Source organism: Theropithecus gelada, chromosome 13 (genome assembly GCF_003255815.1).
Source record: "Theropithecus gelada isolate Dixy chromosome 13, Tgel_1.0, whole genome shotgun sequence".
Classification (NCBI taxonomy): domain Eukaryota; kingdom Metazoa; phylum Chordata; class Mammalia; order Primates; family Cercopithecidae; genus Theropithecus; species Theropithecus gelada.
In genome coordinates, this window is record NC_037681.1 from 29,925,287 (window position 1) to 29,942,808 (window position 17,522).

At 47.4% G+C, this 17,522-nt stretch overlaps 2 protein-coding genes across 6 annotated transcripts in view; one reads left to right on the plus strand and one right to left on the minus strand.

The window, feature by feature from the left end:
- Positions 1-559: 559 nt before the first annotated feature.
- IAH1 (isoamyl acetate hydrolyzing esterase 1 (putative)) lies at positions 560-15,489 on the plus strand. Of its 4 annotated transcripts, none has more exons than XM_025354172.1 (6): positions 560-631; positions 2,662-2,714; positions 4,867-5,015; positions 7,910-8,071; positions 11,344-11,462; positions 15,025-15,489. In XM_025354172.1, exons 4-6 carry the CDS (start codon positions 7,966-7,968, stop codon positions 15,205-15,207), a joined length of 408 nt encoding a protein of 135 aa, XP_025209957.1. In that variant the 5' UTR covers positions 560-631; positions 2,662-2,714; positions 4,867-5,015; positions 7,910-7,965; the 3' UTR covers positions 15,208-15,489. The 4 variants fall into 4 exon arrangements, with proteins under 4 accessions (XP_025209957.1, XP_025209956.1, XP_025209954.1 ...); XM_025354171.1 differs by lacking the exon at positions 560-631 and adding an exon at positions 1,176-1,388 and having other exon boundaries at positions 4,899-5,015; XM_025354169.1 differs by lacking the exon at positions 560-631 and adding an exon at positions 1,248-1,388.
- The window catches only part of ADAM17 (ADAM metallopeptidase domain 17), a 70,290-nt gene continuing 68,124 nt past the window's right edge, over positions 15,357-17,522 (minus strand). For both annotated transcript variants that reach the window (XM_025354167.1, XM_025354166.1), the window contains one exon: positions 15,357-17,281. In XM_025354167.1, the coding sequence (XP_025209952.1) occupies positions 16,940-17,281 (342 nt within the window). In that variant the 3' untranslated portion in view covers positions 15,357-16,939. The remainder of the gene's footprint in view (positions 17,282-17,522) is intronic.

A 17,522-nucleotide genomic window follows, 5' to 3' on the forward strand; every position in this document is an offset into this window, starting at 1 on the left:
CCATCGAAACCATCAAGATCTGCCCACTGCAACCGCTGCTGGTTACCCTCTCCCATGGGGTAACCAATTTGAGTTCATAATAAGGATTCTAAGTAGCACTTGAATCTCTGTCTTCATCTCCACTGCTGCTGTTCGAGCCCAAGTCTTCTCTCCCCTCGGAATTCCTGCAACCCCCTCCATCTCCTCCCCTACAGCTGATTCCTGGAACAGACTTGGCCTCGGGCCTCAGCTGCTTGAAGGCCTTAATGAAGTCCTTGTGATAAAGATGAAGTCCAGGCACCTTTGCTTCCTCTAGCAGGGCCTCTCCATCTGGGCTACCCGTGGGGATCACGTGGGGTGCATTACAAGTGCACCTGTACCCAAGTCCTGCTCACCAGGTGAGTTAGTCGGCTGGAGTGAGGGCCTTTGGTTGGATCTTATTTATAAAGCTCCCCCAGGTGATCCAAGCGAGCTTGGGATGAGTAACCTAAAGAGCGTCGTGCTCTATACCCATCGCCCCGACCCAGGGAGCGGGGTCGGTCTCTGCGCCGGCTCCCCTGGCCCTTCTGTTATTCATCTACAGCTCTGTGATTTCAAGGCATCCTTCCCACCCGTTTTTAGCTCGGCCGCCGAACTTCACTGCACAGTTGAGGTAAGAACGTTGCATTACAACCACGTTTTAACAGACGAATCCCTTGGAAGTAACTCAGTGCTGTGTGTCCGCGGGGTTCTGTATCCGCGCATCCACCCAACGGCTGGAAAAAGAAAAGCGGCTGCGCGCGCACTGAACGTGCAGCTGCTTTCCCTTATCATTCGCAGAACCACGAGGTACTGCCAGGGTTTCCGCAGTGCCTGCGCCCTCTTGGGTGTTACAGGCCCTCCAGAGTGACGCCCGGCGCAGGAGGCCGCGCCCGCACCCCACGACCTCTTCCAGGGGGGCCTGGAGCAGCCCTCCGCCCCACCGAGGGCCAGCTGTGGTTCCCGCCGCGCGTCCTGCGGACACACTCCTGCCCTTTGCCGAACGCACCTGCACTCGCGGAGCGCGGGGTGCGCTTCGGGCGGCCCAGAACCGCTTTTCTTCTGGGAACCACGCGGCGGGACGCGGGTTTCGGATTCCCTGGGGGCAGCCTTGCTGTGAGTGAACAAGCGCGGAGGCCGAGCTTCTTGCAAACGGACTCCGGTGTCCGAGAGGCAACGACCTTTGTGCCTCACCAAAGTGGCCGCTTGGGTGCCGGACGAGCCCTGCCCCTGGAACCCACGGACGGCCACTGCGCAGGCGCCTTTCCCGGCTGGCGGCTCCGCTCCGCCCCGCCCCGACCGGCGGCTCCATGGCGCTGTGCGAGGCCGCGGGCTGCGGGAGCGCCCTGCTCTGGCCTCGCTTGTTGCTCTTCGGGGACTCCATCACCCAGGTACCGCCGCCCCGAGGCTCGGCCTTCCGCCCCGGCCTCCCTGCGGGGTCGCTGCCGAGGCTCCCCGCCGTCCTTTTCGGCCCCTGAGACGGCTGGGCCGGAGGCCTGGCCACTTCCGTGGCGACCCCGGAGGAGCGACGGGTCCCCTGGTGGCCGCCTGAGGGCTCCCGGCACAGACGCGAGGGGACCCGGCCGCGCTGCCCGCCCCTCGCCGCCTCCCACCGGGTCGAGATGCGCGGTCGTCCCCCCAGCGCCCTCCCGGGCAGCGGCCTTTCCCCTCCGGGTCCCGGTGAGCGACTCAGGGCGACCGCGCGCTGTGTCCCCGGAGGCCCCGCGGTCGGCTCCGGGCGGAGGCGCCGTGAACCCGCTCGCCGCACTCCCTGCGGGCACAGGTGGGGCCGTTAGGGGTTCACCTTGGAAGTAAAATGCCTTCACGAATTAGGTAGAAAAGGACCATCCCTTCATCCAAGATCCTCTCACCTCCCGTGAAGGGAACGGTCTTCTAAATGCAGGTTCTTACTTCGGGGAGGGAGTAGAAAGGCCATTCCTGCGTGTGTCCTCCTCTTAGGACTTGCTTCACCGGGTTTTCTGTGTACGCCCGTAACTGGTAACATTAGTTTTAGGCATATGGGGCAGTCGGGGCTTCCCGAATTCCATGGGAATGTGTATGAAAAAGTGTTCATCCTCAGCCCGGTAACCTGCGCAGCAGTGAGGCGGCATGGCCTTCAGTTTCCTCACTGACCTTTGACTTTATTTCCTGAACTTAGATTTCTGTTTGGCTTCCCCCCTCCCCCTCCCCCCGGGTTTTTTTGAGACAGAGTCGCGCTCTATCGCCCAGGCTGGAGCGCAGTAGCGCGATCTCGGCTCACTGCAACCTCTGCCTCCCGGATTCAGGCGTTTCTCCTGCCTCAGCTTCCCGCGTAGCTGGGATTATAGACGTGCACCACCACACCGGGCTAATTTTTGTATTCTTAGTAGAGACGGCGTTTCGCCATGTGGAACAGGCTGCTCTCGAACTCCAGACCTCATGTGATCCGCCCGCCTCGGCCTCCCAAAGTGCTGGGATTACAGGCTGTTTAGCTTTTGATGGAGAAAAATACCCCTCTGCTAAAGTGCTGCCAGGTGTACTTACCTGTAATCCCCAAAATGCCTCACAGTGAGGCAATCAAAGCCAAGAAGGGAGTGCGGAGAAAACACAAGTTGCCAATCAGAGCTGCCCTTGCTGAGATGCCCCGTTACAGTCATTAGTAATAATGGGCTTTTCTTCCTCCAGTTTTCCTTCCAGCAGGGTGGATGGGGAGCATCGCTGGCTGACAAGCTGGTCAGGTGAGAGTGGTTTCCGATACTTGAGTACTTGCAGATGGAAAATGTCTTAGGGATCCATCTTACGGATGGATAGTTCTGAACAGAACATTTCTCCTTTGTTAATTTTGCTTGCCTTCCCTAATCATATATAGGAGAAGGAACTGAAAAAATTTAGTCTTCACTCAGTCTGACCAATTAGATATTTTAGGGTTGAGCTCTGATGGCTGGGCAGATTCCGACAAATCAAGTAAATGGCCAGTGCCTCTTTGCTGGTCAACGGCAGACAGATCTAAGTCCAGCTGCTGTGATCGCAGAGCTTGCGGTTTGACTGCCACGCCACACTGGTAGGAAGCTACTTTGCCTTTTTTTATTTTTTGAAGTGCTGCCATGACTGAGACTCACCTTGTCACAATTCTGCCGCACTTTATTTTGGGTTTTGATGGTTTTTGTTTGTGACAGGGTTTCACTCTTGTTACATGCGTCCATGTGAAGAGACCACCAAACAGGCTTTGTGTGAGCAACAAGGCTGTTGATTCACTTGGGTGCAAGTGGGCTGAGTCTGAAAAGAGCAAAGGGAGATGGGCTGGGGCAGTTTTGTAGGATTTGGGGAGGTAGTGGAAAATGACAGTTAAAGGTGGTTATTGTTAGGGGAGGGGGTCACGAGGTGCTCTGTGGGGAGCTCCTGAGACTCACTGTCCAGGGGAGGAATGTCACAAGGTCGATTGATAAGGGTGGGGCAGGAACAAATCACAATGGTGGAATGTCATCAGTTAAGGCAGGAACTAGCTGTTTCATTCCTTCTGTGGTTTATCGGTTGCTCCAGGCCACCTGGATGTATACGTGCAGGTCACGGGGTTATGATGGCTTAGCTTGGGCTCAGACGCTCGACACCTCTCCCGCAGGCCGGAGTGCAGCATTGTGATCAGGCCTCACTGCAGCCTCCACCTCTGGGGCTAAAGCCACCATCACCTCAGCCTCCTGAGTAGCTGGGACCTACAGGCATTTGCCCCCACACCCAGCCCAGCACTTCATTGTAACGTATCGTGATTTCACTCTGAAATGGCTTGTCACCATTGTATCATTACAGACAAAAGCAATCTCACTTTGAAGGCAGGCTGAGTTTTGGTTACTGTTCTCCAGTTTATAAATGTCGCCTGAGAACTTTGAGTAGTGTCATAAAAAGTGTCCCCTTGTGCTGCTTTGGAGCCCACTGCCTAGCGCGGCGGCCTGCAGCTCTCCACGAGTGCTCCGGCTTCGCGGCTTGGTTATGCACATATGGGAATGTGAAGACACCAAGATGAACCATATTGATTTACTAATCGTAAACTGAACCCCAGGAGTCATTTTAAGAAAACTTTATGGACAACTTTAAATATCTACAGAAGCAAAGAGTGAAATGAGCCCATCCATCCCTCCTCCTATGGATTATTCTGGATTATTCTGAAGCAAATCCCAAATCATATCATTTTACCAAGACTAAGAAAACAAGGGTCCCTCTTGTGACTGGTATTCTCTGAGGGGTTTTAAACCTACTGCCTGTTCCTTAACTGTTCTCACTTGACACGTGAGGAAGGCTCACAGCACGCCCAGGGTCACGCCTAGTCACAGGTGGAGCCAAGAATAAATCCAGACAACCTGGCTTTTCCCTCCCCCCCATTACACCTACAGTACCGTGAATCCAACTATTTTTAAGAAGGAAACAAAAAGCCTACTAATGAACCGGTTTAAGTTGAAACACAATGAATACTAAAACTAATCAAAACCAGAAATCTCAAATATTCTATAGACTATTTAAATATAAACTAAACTAAGTTCCAGGATATTAGTGACTTTACCTGAGATACTTGCTGAGATTATCTTTTGTGAACTCCATTTTAAAAGCACCCCACTATACCATGCTTGAAGTCAAATAGGCTGTAGACTTCATCACAGCCCCTTTATATAAAATTACTCCTCTCATGGAGGAGTATGGCGTATTTACGTATATCTTTGAAAGGCTTAAGATTAGCATGCTTCAACTATGTTCTTGCTCCTATCAAAGTGAAACCTGGGGGTGGCTTAGAGACATGTGACGGGCTCAGAATCCCAGAGAGCACACCCTCACTAAAGGCTGGTTACTGGGACCATAAACACTTCTTGCCCACAATTCATCTTTTAAAATTTTTCGTTTCAGAAAATGTGATGTTCTGAATCGTGGATTCTCAGGTTACAATACCAGATGGGCCAAAATTATCCTTCCAAGATTAATCAGGAAAGGAAATAGCTTGGACATCCCAGTAGCAGTTACAATTTTCTTTGGGGCCAATGACAGTGCATTAAAAGGTAAAAGCATTTTTTATGTTCTTCTAGCTCACTTTTAATCATTTTTATGTTACAGCAAACTTACATTTAATACACTTTTTTCAACTGTTTACTTTCTCCCAATAGATAGTTTTGCCAAGCTTATGAGTTCCTTGAGTTTATATGTATTCCTGGCTTTAACACTGGTGGATTTTATTCTCGCCCTGGTTTCTACATGCCTCGGTTGCTGGCAGTCCTAATCTTGCAAACACTTAAATATTTTCTAGTCTGTTAGTGCTATGCTAGGTTTGTAATGTTTTTCTCTTTAGTTGATGCATGTGGCAGCAGAACTGATGCGGCTGGTGGAGTGTCTTAGGGAGGGTGTCTCGGGAGCAGCCACCCTGACCTCAGTTAGGCTTGAATCCTGGGCAGCGGTTGAGTGTGGGTTTGGAAAAGGAGATGGTCTCTGATTGCTGAAGAATTGCTGCTGTGACTAGAGGAAAGCTAGCTGTGTAAGAGGCCTTTCTTCCCTTTCTACTCTTGAAAAAAGCCTTCTGCATTCTATAAACAAAAACCAGCCTTTGTTTTGGGAAGTGAGGCAGTCATCTTCCAGAAATTTCGTTTGTGCCCCTACTTGTGCCACAGAAGTGGTGTGGTCTGCTGTTCACAGGCACGCTGGGAGGCATCTGCGTTGAGGCTGGACATGAAGGAACACAGCTGCAGTAAGAGGAATTCTTGCTGCCTGCGAGAAAGATTATCTAGATTACAGGCATCGGGAGACCCTGCACGGTAACCATTCTATTTGGGAAGAAATTAATCTTCACTTTCTATCTTGTACCAAAAACCGTAAGAAAATTCAAAACAGAATTTTTTAAAAAGATGCGTTCTTATCAAATTTAGGAAAAGGAAAAACATGTCCTAAGTATAAGAGCAGTGGAAGAAGCCACAGAGGAAAAACAGGTTTACAAAATAAACTTAAAATAGCTTAGGCTAGGAAAAAACTGAAAAAGAAAATGATGTGTGTTAAGGAAAATATCCAAAAAATGTGGCAGACGAGAGTAATGTCTTTAGTGTAGAAATCAATAAGAAAAATACTAACTCCAATAGAAAGTATAGGCAAAGGACAGGAACAGATAAAAGGAGAAATTTAACAGCAAATACATATTTGAAAATGTGTGAAAACTTAAAAAATGTCAATTAAAACAAGGTATTTTGATTTTTGACTCATAGGAGTAAAGCAACATGAAGCAGTAATACATATAGCTGACAGGCATGAAATAAGATTGGAACTCTTACGTTCCTGGTGAAAGAATAGCTTGTAATCCTCTGGAAAGCTGTGAGGCGGTATGCGCCAAGGGACTGCCGACGTGTAGAAATTCAGCCTCAGGAAATATTCAGATACGCAGCCAGATGTATGTGCAGAGATTTCTGTGTATTGCCTTTTTTTTTTTTTTTTTTTTTTTTTTTTTTTTTTGAGAAAGTTTCGCTCTTTTGCCTAGGCTGGAATGAAGTGATAAGATCTCGGCTCACTGTAACCTCCACCTCCCAGGTTCAAATGATTCTCCTGCTTCAGCCTCCCGAGTAGCTGGGATTACAGGTGCTTGCCAGCACGCCTGGCTAATTTTTGTATTTTTAGTAGAGACAGGGTTTTGCCATGTTGGCCAGGCTGGTCTCGAACTCCTGACCTCAGGTGATCCACCTGCCTCGGCCTCCCAAAGTGCTAGGATTTCAGACGTGAGCCACCGCACCTGGCCATGTATTGCTATTTATAACAGCAGATTAGAAGCTGTACAGTAAGGAAACGAACATCGTGTGGTCACCCTACAACTAAATACCATTTTTTTGAGGACTATTTAGGGACACAGAAAAGCTCATAATATGTTATGTGAGCCAGGCATGGTGGCTCATGCCTGTAATCCCAACAGTGGGAGGCCAGGCCAGGAGTTTGAGACCAGCCTGGGCAACAGAGTGAGACTCTGTCTCAACAGCAACAAAGTTTGCCAAGTGTGGTGATGCATGCTCGTCCCGGCTAGTCCCAGCTTAGGAAGCTGAGCTGGGAGGGGAGGGTTGCTTGGGCCCAGGAGTTCCAGGTTACAGTGAGCTGTGATCACACTACACTCCAGCCTGGGTGACAGAGCGAGAACCTGTCTCTAAAACAATCTATAGAGAAAAGCAAAATATAAAGTCTTCAGTGTGAATATAATCTTCAGTGCAAACTCATTTTTGTAAAAGTGTACATATCTTCATGAAAAGACTGGAAAGATATACATCCAAATGCCAACAGTGGTTTTCTGGGTGGTAGGATCATTGGTGACTTTTTTTTTTCTTGATACTGTACTTACATGTGGTTAGCAAATGGTATACAATGACCCTTATAATACTTCAGTGAGAGCCTGTCTAGAAAATACTCCTTTGCAGTAATAGTAGTAGTAGTCATAGGTGCCATTTGTTTAGACTGAGTGCTTGCTTTGTGAAGGCACCTGCTCTCAGTGCTGTAAACTCTTAGCTATTTTGATTTTCAGTCCTAGGAGGGGAGACCCTATTACCATCTTCCATTTTACCAATGAGGTACAGAAAGGCTAAGTGTCCGTGGTTCTGTGGCGAGGAGTGACAAAGCCAGGATTTGAACCTAGGCCGTCTCACTCAACAGGCTGGGATCTTTAATTTCTTTACAAATTCAACGTAATTAATAACCATCTGGATACTAGTGATGAAAAGACAAGAGTACTTACAGTGCCCCTAGTTAGAGCCTTTGAAGTCTTGTTTTATGAAGAACTATACATTTTAATTCATTAAGGAGAAAACCTTCTGTGTCCTTGGTGTTAAACAATCCCCCAGTGACATCATGAATAACAGGCATTTGCAGAAGTGTGTTCACCTGAATGGTCACTTATAATCAATATGCATGGTTGAGTACTCCTGTTTCTCTTGAGCAGATGAGAATCCCAAGCAGCACATTCCCCTGGAGGAGTATGCTGCGAATTTAAAGAGCATGGTGCAGTACCTGAAGTCTGTGGACATCCCTGAGAATCGAGTCATTCTCATCACGCCGACCCCACTTTGTGAAACAGCCTGGGAAAAAGAGTGCATCATACAAGGTAAACAAACCACAGCCAGTCTCAGCAAATCTGGATAGCAATGCTGAGGGAAGAACTCTGATAAAACAGTGGTTTCCTGCCTGGGGCTTCTGTTTCTTATGGGCTCAGTATGTCCATTTCAGTCTGTTTTCAATCATCCAAAATTAATAAAAGTATAGCTTCCAATATGTCATACCTGAGACCTTTTTTGACATAGAAAAGGGATTCTGGCTTTGGATGGTCAGGAGGGAACCGGGAGCCTGGCATCTGCTGACCTTTACATTTGCCAGGCTCCAAGGTGCACATGAAGGCCACTGACAACTGTGCAGAGCTGTGGTGCTCTGGGGGCTGGGCCTGGGGGCTGATGTGCCTTGACTTGCAAGTCCACACCTGGGGCTTTTCCTGGCACACGTGAAGCTGGGATAGGAATGATCGGATAGGAGTCGCCAGCTCTCCATATACTTGGGTCTCACATCCCTCAAGTGCTGTGTTTCCCATCCACCTTTGATTGAAAAACCTCTGCACATAAGTGGACCTTCACGGTTCAAACCTGTGTTGTTCAAGGGTCAGCTGAATGTTAATGTTGAAAATGTGCATTATGGAAGATCTCTTGTTTTTTTTTGGAGACAGAGTCTTGCTCTGTCAGCCAGGCTGGAGTGCAATGGCATGATCTCGTCTCACTGCAACCTTAGCCTCCTGGGCTCAAGCAAATTCTGCCTCAGCCTCCTGAGTAGCTGGGATTACAGGTGTGCACCACCACACCTGGCTAATTTTTGCATTTTTAGTAGAGACGGATTTCACCATGTTGGCCAGACTGGTCTCGAACTCCTCAGGTTATCTGCCTGCCTCAGCCTCCCAAAGTTCTGGGATTACAGGCTTGAGCCACCACGCCTGGCCTGGAAGTTTTCTAAGCTACCCAGAACTCAACATTCTAGGACAAATTATTGGTTTTGTTTTTTTTTTTTTTTTTGAGACGGAGTCTCGCGCTGTGTCACCCAGGCTGGAGTGCAGTGGCGCGATCTCGGCTCACTGCAAGCTCCGCCTCCCAGGTTCAGGCCATTCTCCTGCCTCAGCCTCCGAGTAGCTGGGACTACAGGCGCCCGCCACCACGCCCGGCTAGTTTTTTGTATTTTTAGTAGAGACGGGGTTTCACCATGTTAGCCAGGATGGTCTCGATCTCCTGACCTCGTGATCCGCCCGCCTCGGCCTCCCAAAGTGCTGGGATTACAGGCTTGAGCCACCGTGCCCGGCCAAATTATTGGTTTTGTAACACAGAACAGCTATTTCTCAAAGTATGGTCTGACTCAAAGTTAACTATTATTTTTAGGTAGATTTCTGGGCCCATTTCCAGATGTTTCTTATACACACTATAGCACGCATCCCACAGCTTTATGGAAGACTGTTACTGTCCCTACTTTACCAGTGGAGAAATTGAGTCTTGGAGAGGCTGAGACAGAACCTGCCCAAGATCACACAGCCAGTAAACAGAACCCGGAGTCAAATCCAGGAAGTGTGACTTCAGAGCTAAGTCCTTACTGTTACACGAGTTTACAGTTCAGTTGGGTTGTAGCTATGTCGCTTGCTCTCAAAAGGGCCTGTCATCCGTAGAGGAGGATCCAGTGCATTCTCAAGTCACAAACAGCGTATGTCAAGGGGTGCCACACACTGGAGGCACAGACAAACTTGGGGAGAAACCCCAGCCGGTGGGACATGGTGACAGTAGGCTCTGGGCATCACATCGGGGCAGACGGGCCCTATTGTTGTGAAATACCAGAGTGTTCTGCAGGGGAGGCGTTTAAGGCCCACAGAGCTCCACTGGAGACAACTGCAGACCCCCAGCTTGCTTCTGGGCCTGCAGCCATAACCGATTGGGGGGCAGTGTCGTCTTGGCTTTAACAGAAGGGAAAAATGTTATATAACACGGTCCACAGAAGTTGTTCATACTTCTTTTTGTCTACTGTTTCCCAGGAAAATAGTATATATGAAGTTCTGAATGTTTAATTTCATTTCCCCTTTCTAGCCTTGAATGTAGCCCAATGCAGACTTTTTAAAAGGTCAGCGATGGGCAAAGCAGGTAGAGGAGGGGTCTCGATAACTGGTCCACTAGAGATTCAGCTGGTTATTTTTTGAGACTGTTCTTGCTCTGTCACCCAGGCTATAGTGCAGTGGCTTGCTCCAAGCTCACTGCAGCCTCGACCTCTAGGCTCAGGTGATCATCTTGCCTCAGCCTCCCAAGTAGCTAGAACCACAGGCATGTGCCACCATGCTTAGCTAATTTTTTAATTTTTTTTGTAGGGATGGGGTAGCTAGTTATAATCTAGGTGAATTTTATAAACAATTGATCCCAAGTATGAAAGCCGGCAAATAGATCTCTGTGACGTAGAGCCTGGGCCAGCATAGGTCTTCCTGTGGCCCGCCTCTAGTTGCCCATAACCTCATGCTTTCTCTTTAATACCATTCTGTAGTCCACCTCCTGCCAGCCCTCACTGTCCTGTTTGCAGCCTCCTGAGCCTTCTCCCCTAGCCCCAGCCCCACCCTCCAAACCAACCTAGCACAATCCCCAGATACTGCACTCCAGCCTTCCCTGGTGCGGCTCCCTGGGAGGATGAGGCAGCCTGCGCTTGTTAGATACACTCAGTAGCTCTGTGCTAGTTGCTTTGCTGGAGTTTAGTCTCTTAATCCTGTCAATATTCCTGCAACTAGGTAGGCACTGTCGTCATAAGGATGCAGAAGGCTTCAGGACGGTCAAGCAAGCTGTTCAGGCACACAGCTATTTAGTAAAAATTGTAGGCATCAAAATGTAGATCTCTTTGTCTGAGGCCTACAAATGATTTTGCTGTGCTGCGGTGCAGCTGTTTCATGTAACAAGCCAGCGGTGTCAGCATAGCATTCAGCTTCCATGGCCTGGCATTTCTTACCAGTGCAGACCTTACCCGCCCCCAGCCCAGCTCCTGCAGCCAGCACTCTCCAAGCAGCCCAGCCCTCCTGGGCCTTTTCTGCCTCTCTGCCTCTGTTCAAGGTGTCCTCTCGAACATCATCCTCCCTGGCGCTTCCGAAGGCTCTGGTTACCACTAAAGGCGGCTCCTTCCAACTGTACCTTGTCCTCTGCTGGGTAGAGCAGCACACCAATAACCTGCAAGGCTCATCAACATATACCCTAAACCCTGGGGCTGGCCCAAGTGGGGTCAATATTTAATGGCATTTCGAAACTGTCTAGATGAGTGCAGTAGAACTTACACAAGGGCCAGCACTTGGGTTTATCAACTGCCACCTCAATTTCTTCTCTTCAATAGGTTGCAAACTAAATCGCCTGAACTCTGTTGTTGGTGAATATGCCAATGCGTGTTTACAAGTGGCCCAAGACTGTGGGACTGACGTACTTGACCTGTGGACCCTGATGCAGGACAGCCAGGTATGGTGGCTTGCTCAGTCCTCTTGGGCTAAATAGGATCACACAGAAGTAAACCAGGTGTGTGTGCAGCAGCTTTCCCTAGAAAGGCTCTGCTTAGCTAAGACAGTCATCCCTTTAAGCCAATGAAAACAAAAAGGCTTGGGGGAGGGGAGGAATGGAGGTTTCAGGACGGTCACAAGCCCAGCAGCTTATTCAGCCAGGCTCCTTGGCTAGGAGTTAGTACACAGTGGTGTAAATGAGCAAAACATGGTTCATATTTATGAACATCGAGGCCAAGTTCTTCTTTCATATAGAGAATGGCAGAAAGCTAAAACTTGTTAATAGGTAAAACAATGAATTTAAATACAGTATTGGCTAATAAAACGGTGGGAGATACGTAGTTCTAATTAGGTTACTTTGTTTTAAAGCCTGAAAGCACAAATATAAAAGGTAAAAAGCAGGTCCCATAGAATGGTGCACCCACTCAGGAGACAGCTGGTTTCTTATGCAGTCACACATAGACTTAGGGAGGACCTGGCAGTCCACTCCTGAGTTATCTGCCCCAGAGAAATGAAAACTAGGTTCACACAGAACCTGGGTGTGACTGTTGACAGCAGCATTATTCCTGCCTGCTGGAAGCACCCCAGTGTCCTTCTGTGGATGAATAGGGAAACTGGTGTGTCCGTGGAATGGGATACTACTCGGCAATAAAGAGAACGGACTGACATGCACAGCAATGTGGGTGACTCTCAGAGGTGTTTGAGGGAAGGAAGCTGGTCTCTGAAGGTTACATACTACATAAGTCCATCTGTTTGGTATCTCAAAAAGGCAAGACTTGGGCCGGGCGCGGTGGCTTACACCTGTAATCCCATCACTTTGGGAGGCCGAGGCAGGCGGATCACCTGAGTTTAGGAGTTTGAGACCAGCCTAGCCAACATGGCAAAACCCTGTCTCTACTAAAAATACAAAAATTAGCTGGGCATGGTGGAGGGCGCCTAGAATCCCAGCTACTCGGGAGGCTGGGGCATGAGAATCGCTTGAACCCGGGAGGCAGAGGTCACATCACTGCACTCTAGTCTGGAGGACAGAGGGAGACTCTGTCTCACCCCACCCCCCCCCCTACAAAAAAAGGCAAGACTGCAGTGACAGAACAGGTCAGTGGTGGCCAGAGGTTCGGGTGAGGAAAGGTACGGCTACATTCAGGTTCCACACAGATACTGGTGAAGAGGGGTAGACAGGCACTGGTCTTTTTAAATTTTTCTGTGACTTTGCACTACTCTTTTGTAAAGAGCTTGTTCAGCAGGGCACATGAAAGGCCATGTCATTGCTGTGCTGGGATCCAGAGAGAAAGCTTTGATGGGACTGATGATATTTGAAGTACTCAGGGGAAGGAAGGATCCAGTGTGCGGAAAGCTCTTTGGACAAACAGGAAGACTCACAGCCCCACCGGTTTCCTCTATTCCTAGCTGTTAGGTTTAGGCTACTTGGACAAAGCAACATAGAAAAGAACCAAGAATCACTAACCCAAGTGCCAACTTTTCCCTCTCCCCTAAATATTAATCCATACCAATCCTTCCAATGACCTACACATTTATTACACATCTGCAATAGGGAAAATAGTCACCAGTGGGAAAGTCATACCACCACGTGGATGCTGAGTCACTAGTCACCTTTGGAGGCTCTGAGAACCTAAGTAAATCTGGACCCTAGGCTTCTAGTCTTCCTCTGAAACCCTGAGTGCACTGGAACCTTCCAGAATTCCCAGATCAGGAGGGGCCTTGGCAGCTTGAGTGCCAAAGGGGTCAACATCCAGAGTTCTGTTGTCTAAGATTCCACCTTAGATTATGTAGAAAAGTTATGCTACTCGAGGAAAGGAAACACAAACTACGGGGCTAGTTTTGCTCACATGTCTTTTTCAATCTAAAAAAAACTGGGAGGGTCATCCTTAGAGATCATCTCATCTCCAGCTGTCTAGATGAGAAAACCAAGGCCGAGGAAGAAGTGCTAGTATTGTATGATAGCATCTACATTTCTGGTCTATTAAAAGTCACATAGGGCCGGGAACGGTGGCTCATGCCTGTAATCCCAACACTTTGGGAGGCCGAGGCGGGTGGATCACCTGAGGTCAGGAGTTTGAGACCAGCCTGGCGAACATGGTGAAACCCTATCTCTACTTAAAAATACAAAAATTAGCCAGGCGTGGTGGCAGGCACCTGTAATTCCAGCTACTTGGGAGGCTGAGGCAGGAGAATTACCTGAACCCGGGAGGCGGAGGTTGAAGTAGGCCGAGACTGTACCATTGCTCTCTAGCCTGGGCAACAAGAGTGAGACTCCAGCTCAAAAAAGAGAAAAGTCACGTAAGCTAGTTGGCCACCCAGATTCTAACAGAGCTCTTGGCTAGTAAGATTCTTCCCCAAGAAAGAAATGGCTGTATGGATAAAATTCTTGAGTTCAGGGCCTGGTATAGCCGCTCATGCCTGTAATTCCAATACTTTGTGAGGCCGAGGTGGGAGGATTCCTTGAGCCTAGGAGTTCAAAACCAGCCTAGACAACAAAATGAGACACCCATCTCTACAAAAACCACAAAAATTAGCCAGGTATGCTGGCACGTGCCTGTAGTCCCAGCTACTCAGGGACCTAAGGCTGGAAAGATCACTTGAGCCCAGGAGGTTGAGGCTGCAGTGAGCCATGATCACATCACTGCACTCCAGCCTGAGCAGCAAAGCAAGACCCTGTCTCCAAAAATACATATATACTCTTGAGTTCAGGGGAGCGGGAGGGAGACTGGACTCCCGTGTCCCAGCAATTACTATTCCACGTTAGATGGTACAAGTTCTTTCCACCTCAAAACCTGCCTAGAGTCAAAAACAATATTGACTCATGGGGCCCCTGAACACTCCTAATACCAAATTTTTCATTTTTTGCTGATTACGTTACTAGGCCATATTTACCTGTTAAGGTTCTTTGAAATAACCTGAGAATCATGTCATACGACTCAGAAGACCTGGAATGAGGTCCCAGCTCACTTAATGGTGAGTGACTTTCATGAAACTTAATTCTATAATATGGAGATAGCACTACAGCACTAGTTAAGGGTTCTCTGTGTGTTCAAACACCTATGTAAATAGCACATCAGTGCTACTGTAGTCCAAGACGACTCTGGTCAGATGCCTACAATGAAAGGGGCTGGTGATCTTTGTCGCAGGGCCACAAATGAGAGAATGGTACACGCTGGCATTTAGAAAAGTTCTACCCTCCCTCCCCCGCTTTTTTTTGGGGGGGTGGGGGAGGGGGGAGACAGTCACTCTGTCACCCAGGCTGGAGCTCAGTGGTGCGATGACAGCTCACTGTTGCTTCGAACTCCTAGGCTTAAGTGATCCTCCCATCTTAGCCTCCGAAGTAGGTGAGAATACAGGTGTTTGCCACCACAACCAGCTGAATTTTGTATTTTTTAAATTTTTTATAGACACAGGGTCTCAAACTCCTGTCCTCCAGTATCCTTGGCCCCAAGTGTTGGAATGACAGGGGTGAGCTACCACACCTGGCCAGTTACCTACCTTTAACCAATTTCTCTCCCTTCTAGGACTTCTCGTCTTATTTATCAGATGGACTACATTTGTCTCCAAAGGGGAATGAATTTTTGTTCTCGCATCTCTGGCCTTTGATAGAGAAAAAGGTCTCTTCTCTGCCTTTGTTGCTTCCTTACTGGCGGGATGTAGCAGAAGCAAAACCTGAATTAAGTCTGCTGGGAGATGGAGACCATTAGCCAATCACAGGAGACCCAAGTCTGCTTGTTAATCTACAGAACTCAAAGTTGCCAATACATAGAGGTACCCTTTTTTCCTCAGGCTTAAACCTTTGCCACTGATAATAAAAGTATTAGGATTTTTCAGGGAAGTTTTGTACTTAGGTCCATTGTGTTTTGACAGTATTTGTTAATGCAGGTATCAGTGCTATAGCTACAAAATACACCCTGAGCAGCTTGTTAATTCTATAAATGAAGTAAAGACTTTTTTTTTTAAAGTCACAATTTTATAAAAATGGTTTTCTTACATTCTTTTGAGAAGTTTCACTCATACATACACCCACACACCCCACTCACCTTGTATCAAATTCTAAAAGTGTAAAGTATAAGAATATCATGACTAGTTAAAAGATAGCAAATACCATAAGGTACAAGTTCAAGTATTAGTATAACAAGTATCTGAGTAACAAATGTCCTTGGAAATGGGGGATGGGAGGAGATATGATTAGTCACAGGCTTGGTTAATTGCCCTCAAAGTTTACAAGTTAAAATGTTTTAGCTGGTGAGCACATTCCAGTTCTTAGGGAGAAAAAGCTTTTAATGGCAATTTATAGAAATCAGAATTCAGGTTAATGATTTTCAATCCTTCACACAGTAAATGCAGCCCATCCAGAATCCTGCAGCAATAAAGTAAGAGTAATTCAAATATCTGCTTGTGGAGACAGCCCCCAACCCTAAGGGCAGGTAGTATTCTGTCTCATCACACCTCAGCCTATTCAAAACAACCTGTTGTTGTTAAGATATTTCACCCTCTTATTCACTAGTGTTTGAAAACAGGCAATCTTTGTATTTTAAATATTCTAGGTTTTGTAAATAGTGAATTTTTTTTTTTTTTTTTTTTTTTTTTTTTGAGGCAGAGTCTCTCTCTGTAGCCCAGGCTAGAGTGCAGTGGCGCAACCTCGGCCTCCCAAAGTGCTGGGATTACAGGCATGAGCCACCGCGCCCCGCCAACAGTGAATTTTCTAAGAGCATGTATCCCTATCAGTAACAGGGATACATGAAGATACTTACACAGAAAAATTGCCCAGCAAATCAGTGCCCTAAACAGTTGGTAGATTCCATAAATTCAACTGGCTACCATGTATAGCCCTCACTGTAAGGTAGGTGGTTAGATTTCTAGAGAGCATTAGTCTTAGAATTATGAAGAGCCATATTAACCCAAATGATTTCTAAATTTAGATGTATATTTTCCCTGCTACTTAAAAACTCTGGGTAGTAACTAGAAATAGACCCATAATTTAGAGACAATGTAGAACTAGATTTATCTCCTTTGTTTTTAGTTAAAGGCAAACCCTCTTGTGTTCCAGTTGTCTTCACAAATAAATGCCTCATATTCAGCGGTTCATTACAGTGTATAAAAAAACTGATCATTTCCCTAGTCAGTGCTGTTATCAATATAAAAGATTAATTTACAAAAACATAAATATTCATAACCCAATCCAGCTGTATTTTCTGCTTTTGTACCACAGGTCAAAAGATATTTAAAAAACTAAAACCTGAAAGCCTCCAAAATAAGCTAGATTCACCTTCACCTTTTCAAAAGGAGAAGGGCCAAACCACACAAGCACTGTTTACCTGCAGGAAGTTCAAACACATGACCAGCATCTGCTGTTAAGTCACTTCCTTACTTCCCAATCTTCACAAAATATAAGCTGTGATTGTAGGTCAAATCTATAAAGAGCTCACAACTAAACTAGCACTCTGTTTCTTTGCTGTCAACACGATTCTGACGCTGCAGTTTAAAGGAGGCAGCCTTTTCACTTCTGGTGACCGGATGGTCCGTGAGATCCTCAAATGACTTGGCGGCTGTGCTGCTATTTGGGAAGGGGTCCTTCTCAAACCCATCCTCGTCCATATGTGAGTCTGTGCTAGGGTCTTCCTGGATGGTGTCCATTCTCTGGTGGTCCAGTTTCGGAGCTGCTGGTGCCGAAGGGATCACAGGGGCAGGCTGCAGGCGGCCTGGAGTCTGGGGTGCAGGAAAGGGTTTGATAATGCGAACCGATGCAGAATCCATGCTGCTCAGCATTTCGACATTCTGCAAAGACATGGGTTCAACTGATGGGAATAAAAGATTAACCAGAGGTCCTCACAGCTCCAACCTTACCCATCAAACAGCCTCTTAATTCTGTTGGTACTGTGATGCCTCTTGCTAAAAAAGTGCTAGGTGAGGCTCATTCAACCTAAGAAGTGACTAAAAAATACTAGACTGGTGCAAAAGTAATTAATGACATTACTTTTAATGGCAAAAACTAATTACTAGCTTTCAAGCATCCTGA

Bases quoted from the DNA above. Each gene is read 5' to 3' on its own strand.
- IAH1 (XM_025354169.1), top strand. From the start codon at position 1,308: ATGGCGCTGTGCGAGGCCGCGGGCTGCGGGAGCGCCCTGCTCTGGCCT. The intron at 5,016-7,909 runs GTAAAAGCATTT...TCTCTTGAGCAG, and splicing joins CAATGACAGTGCATTAAAAG to ATGAGAATCCCAAGCAGCAC. The intron at 11,463-15,024 runs GTATGGTGGCTT...TCTCCCTTCTAG, and splicing joins CCCTGATGCAGGACAGCCAG to GACTTCTCGTCTTATTTATC.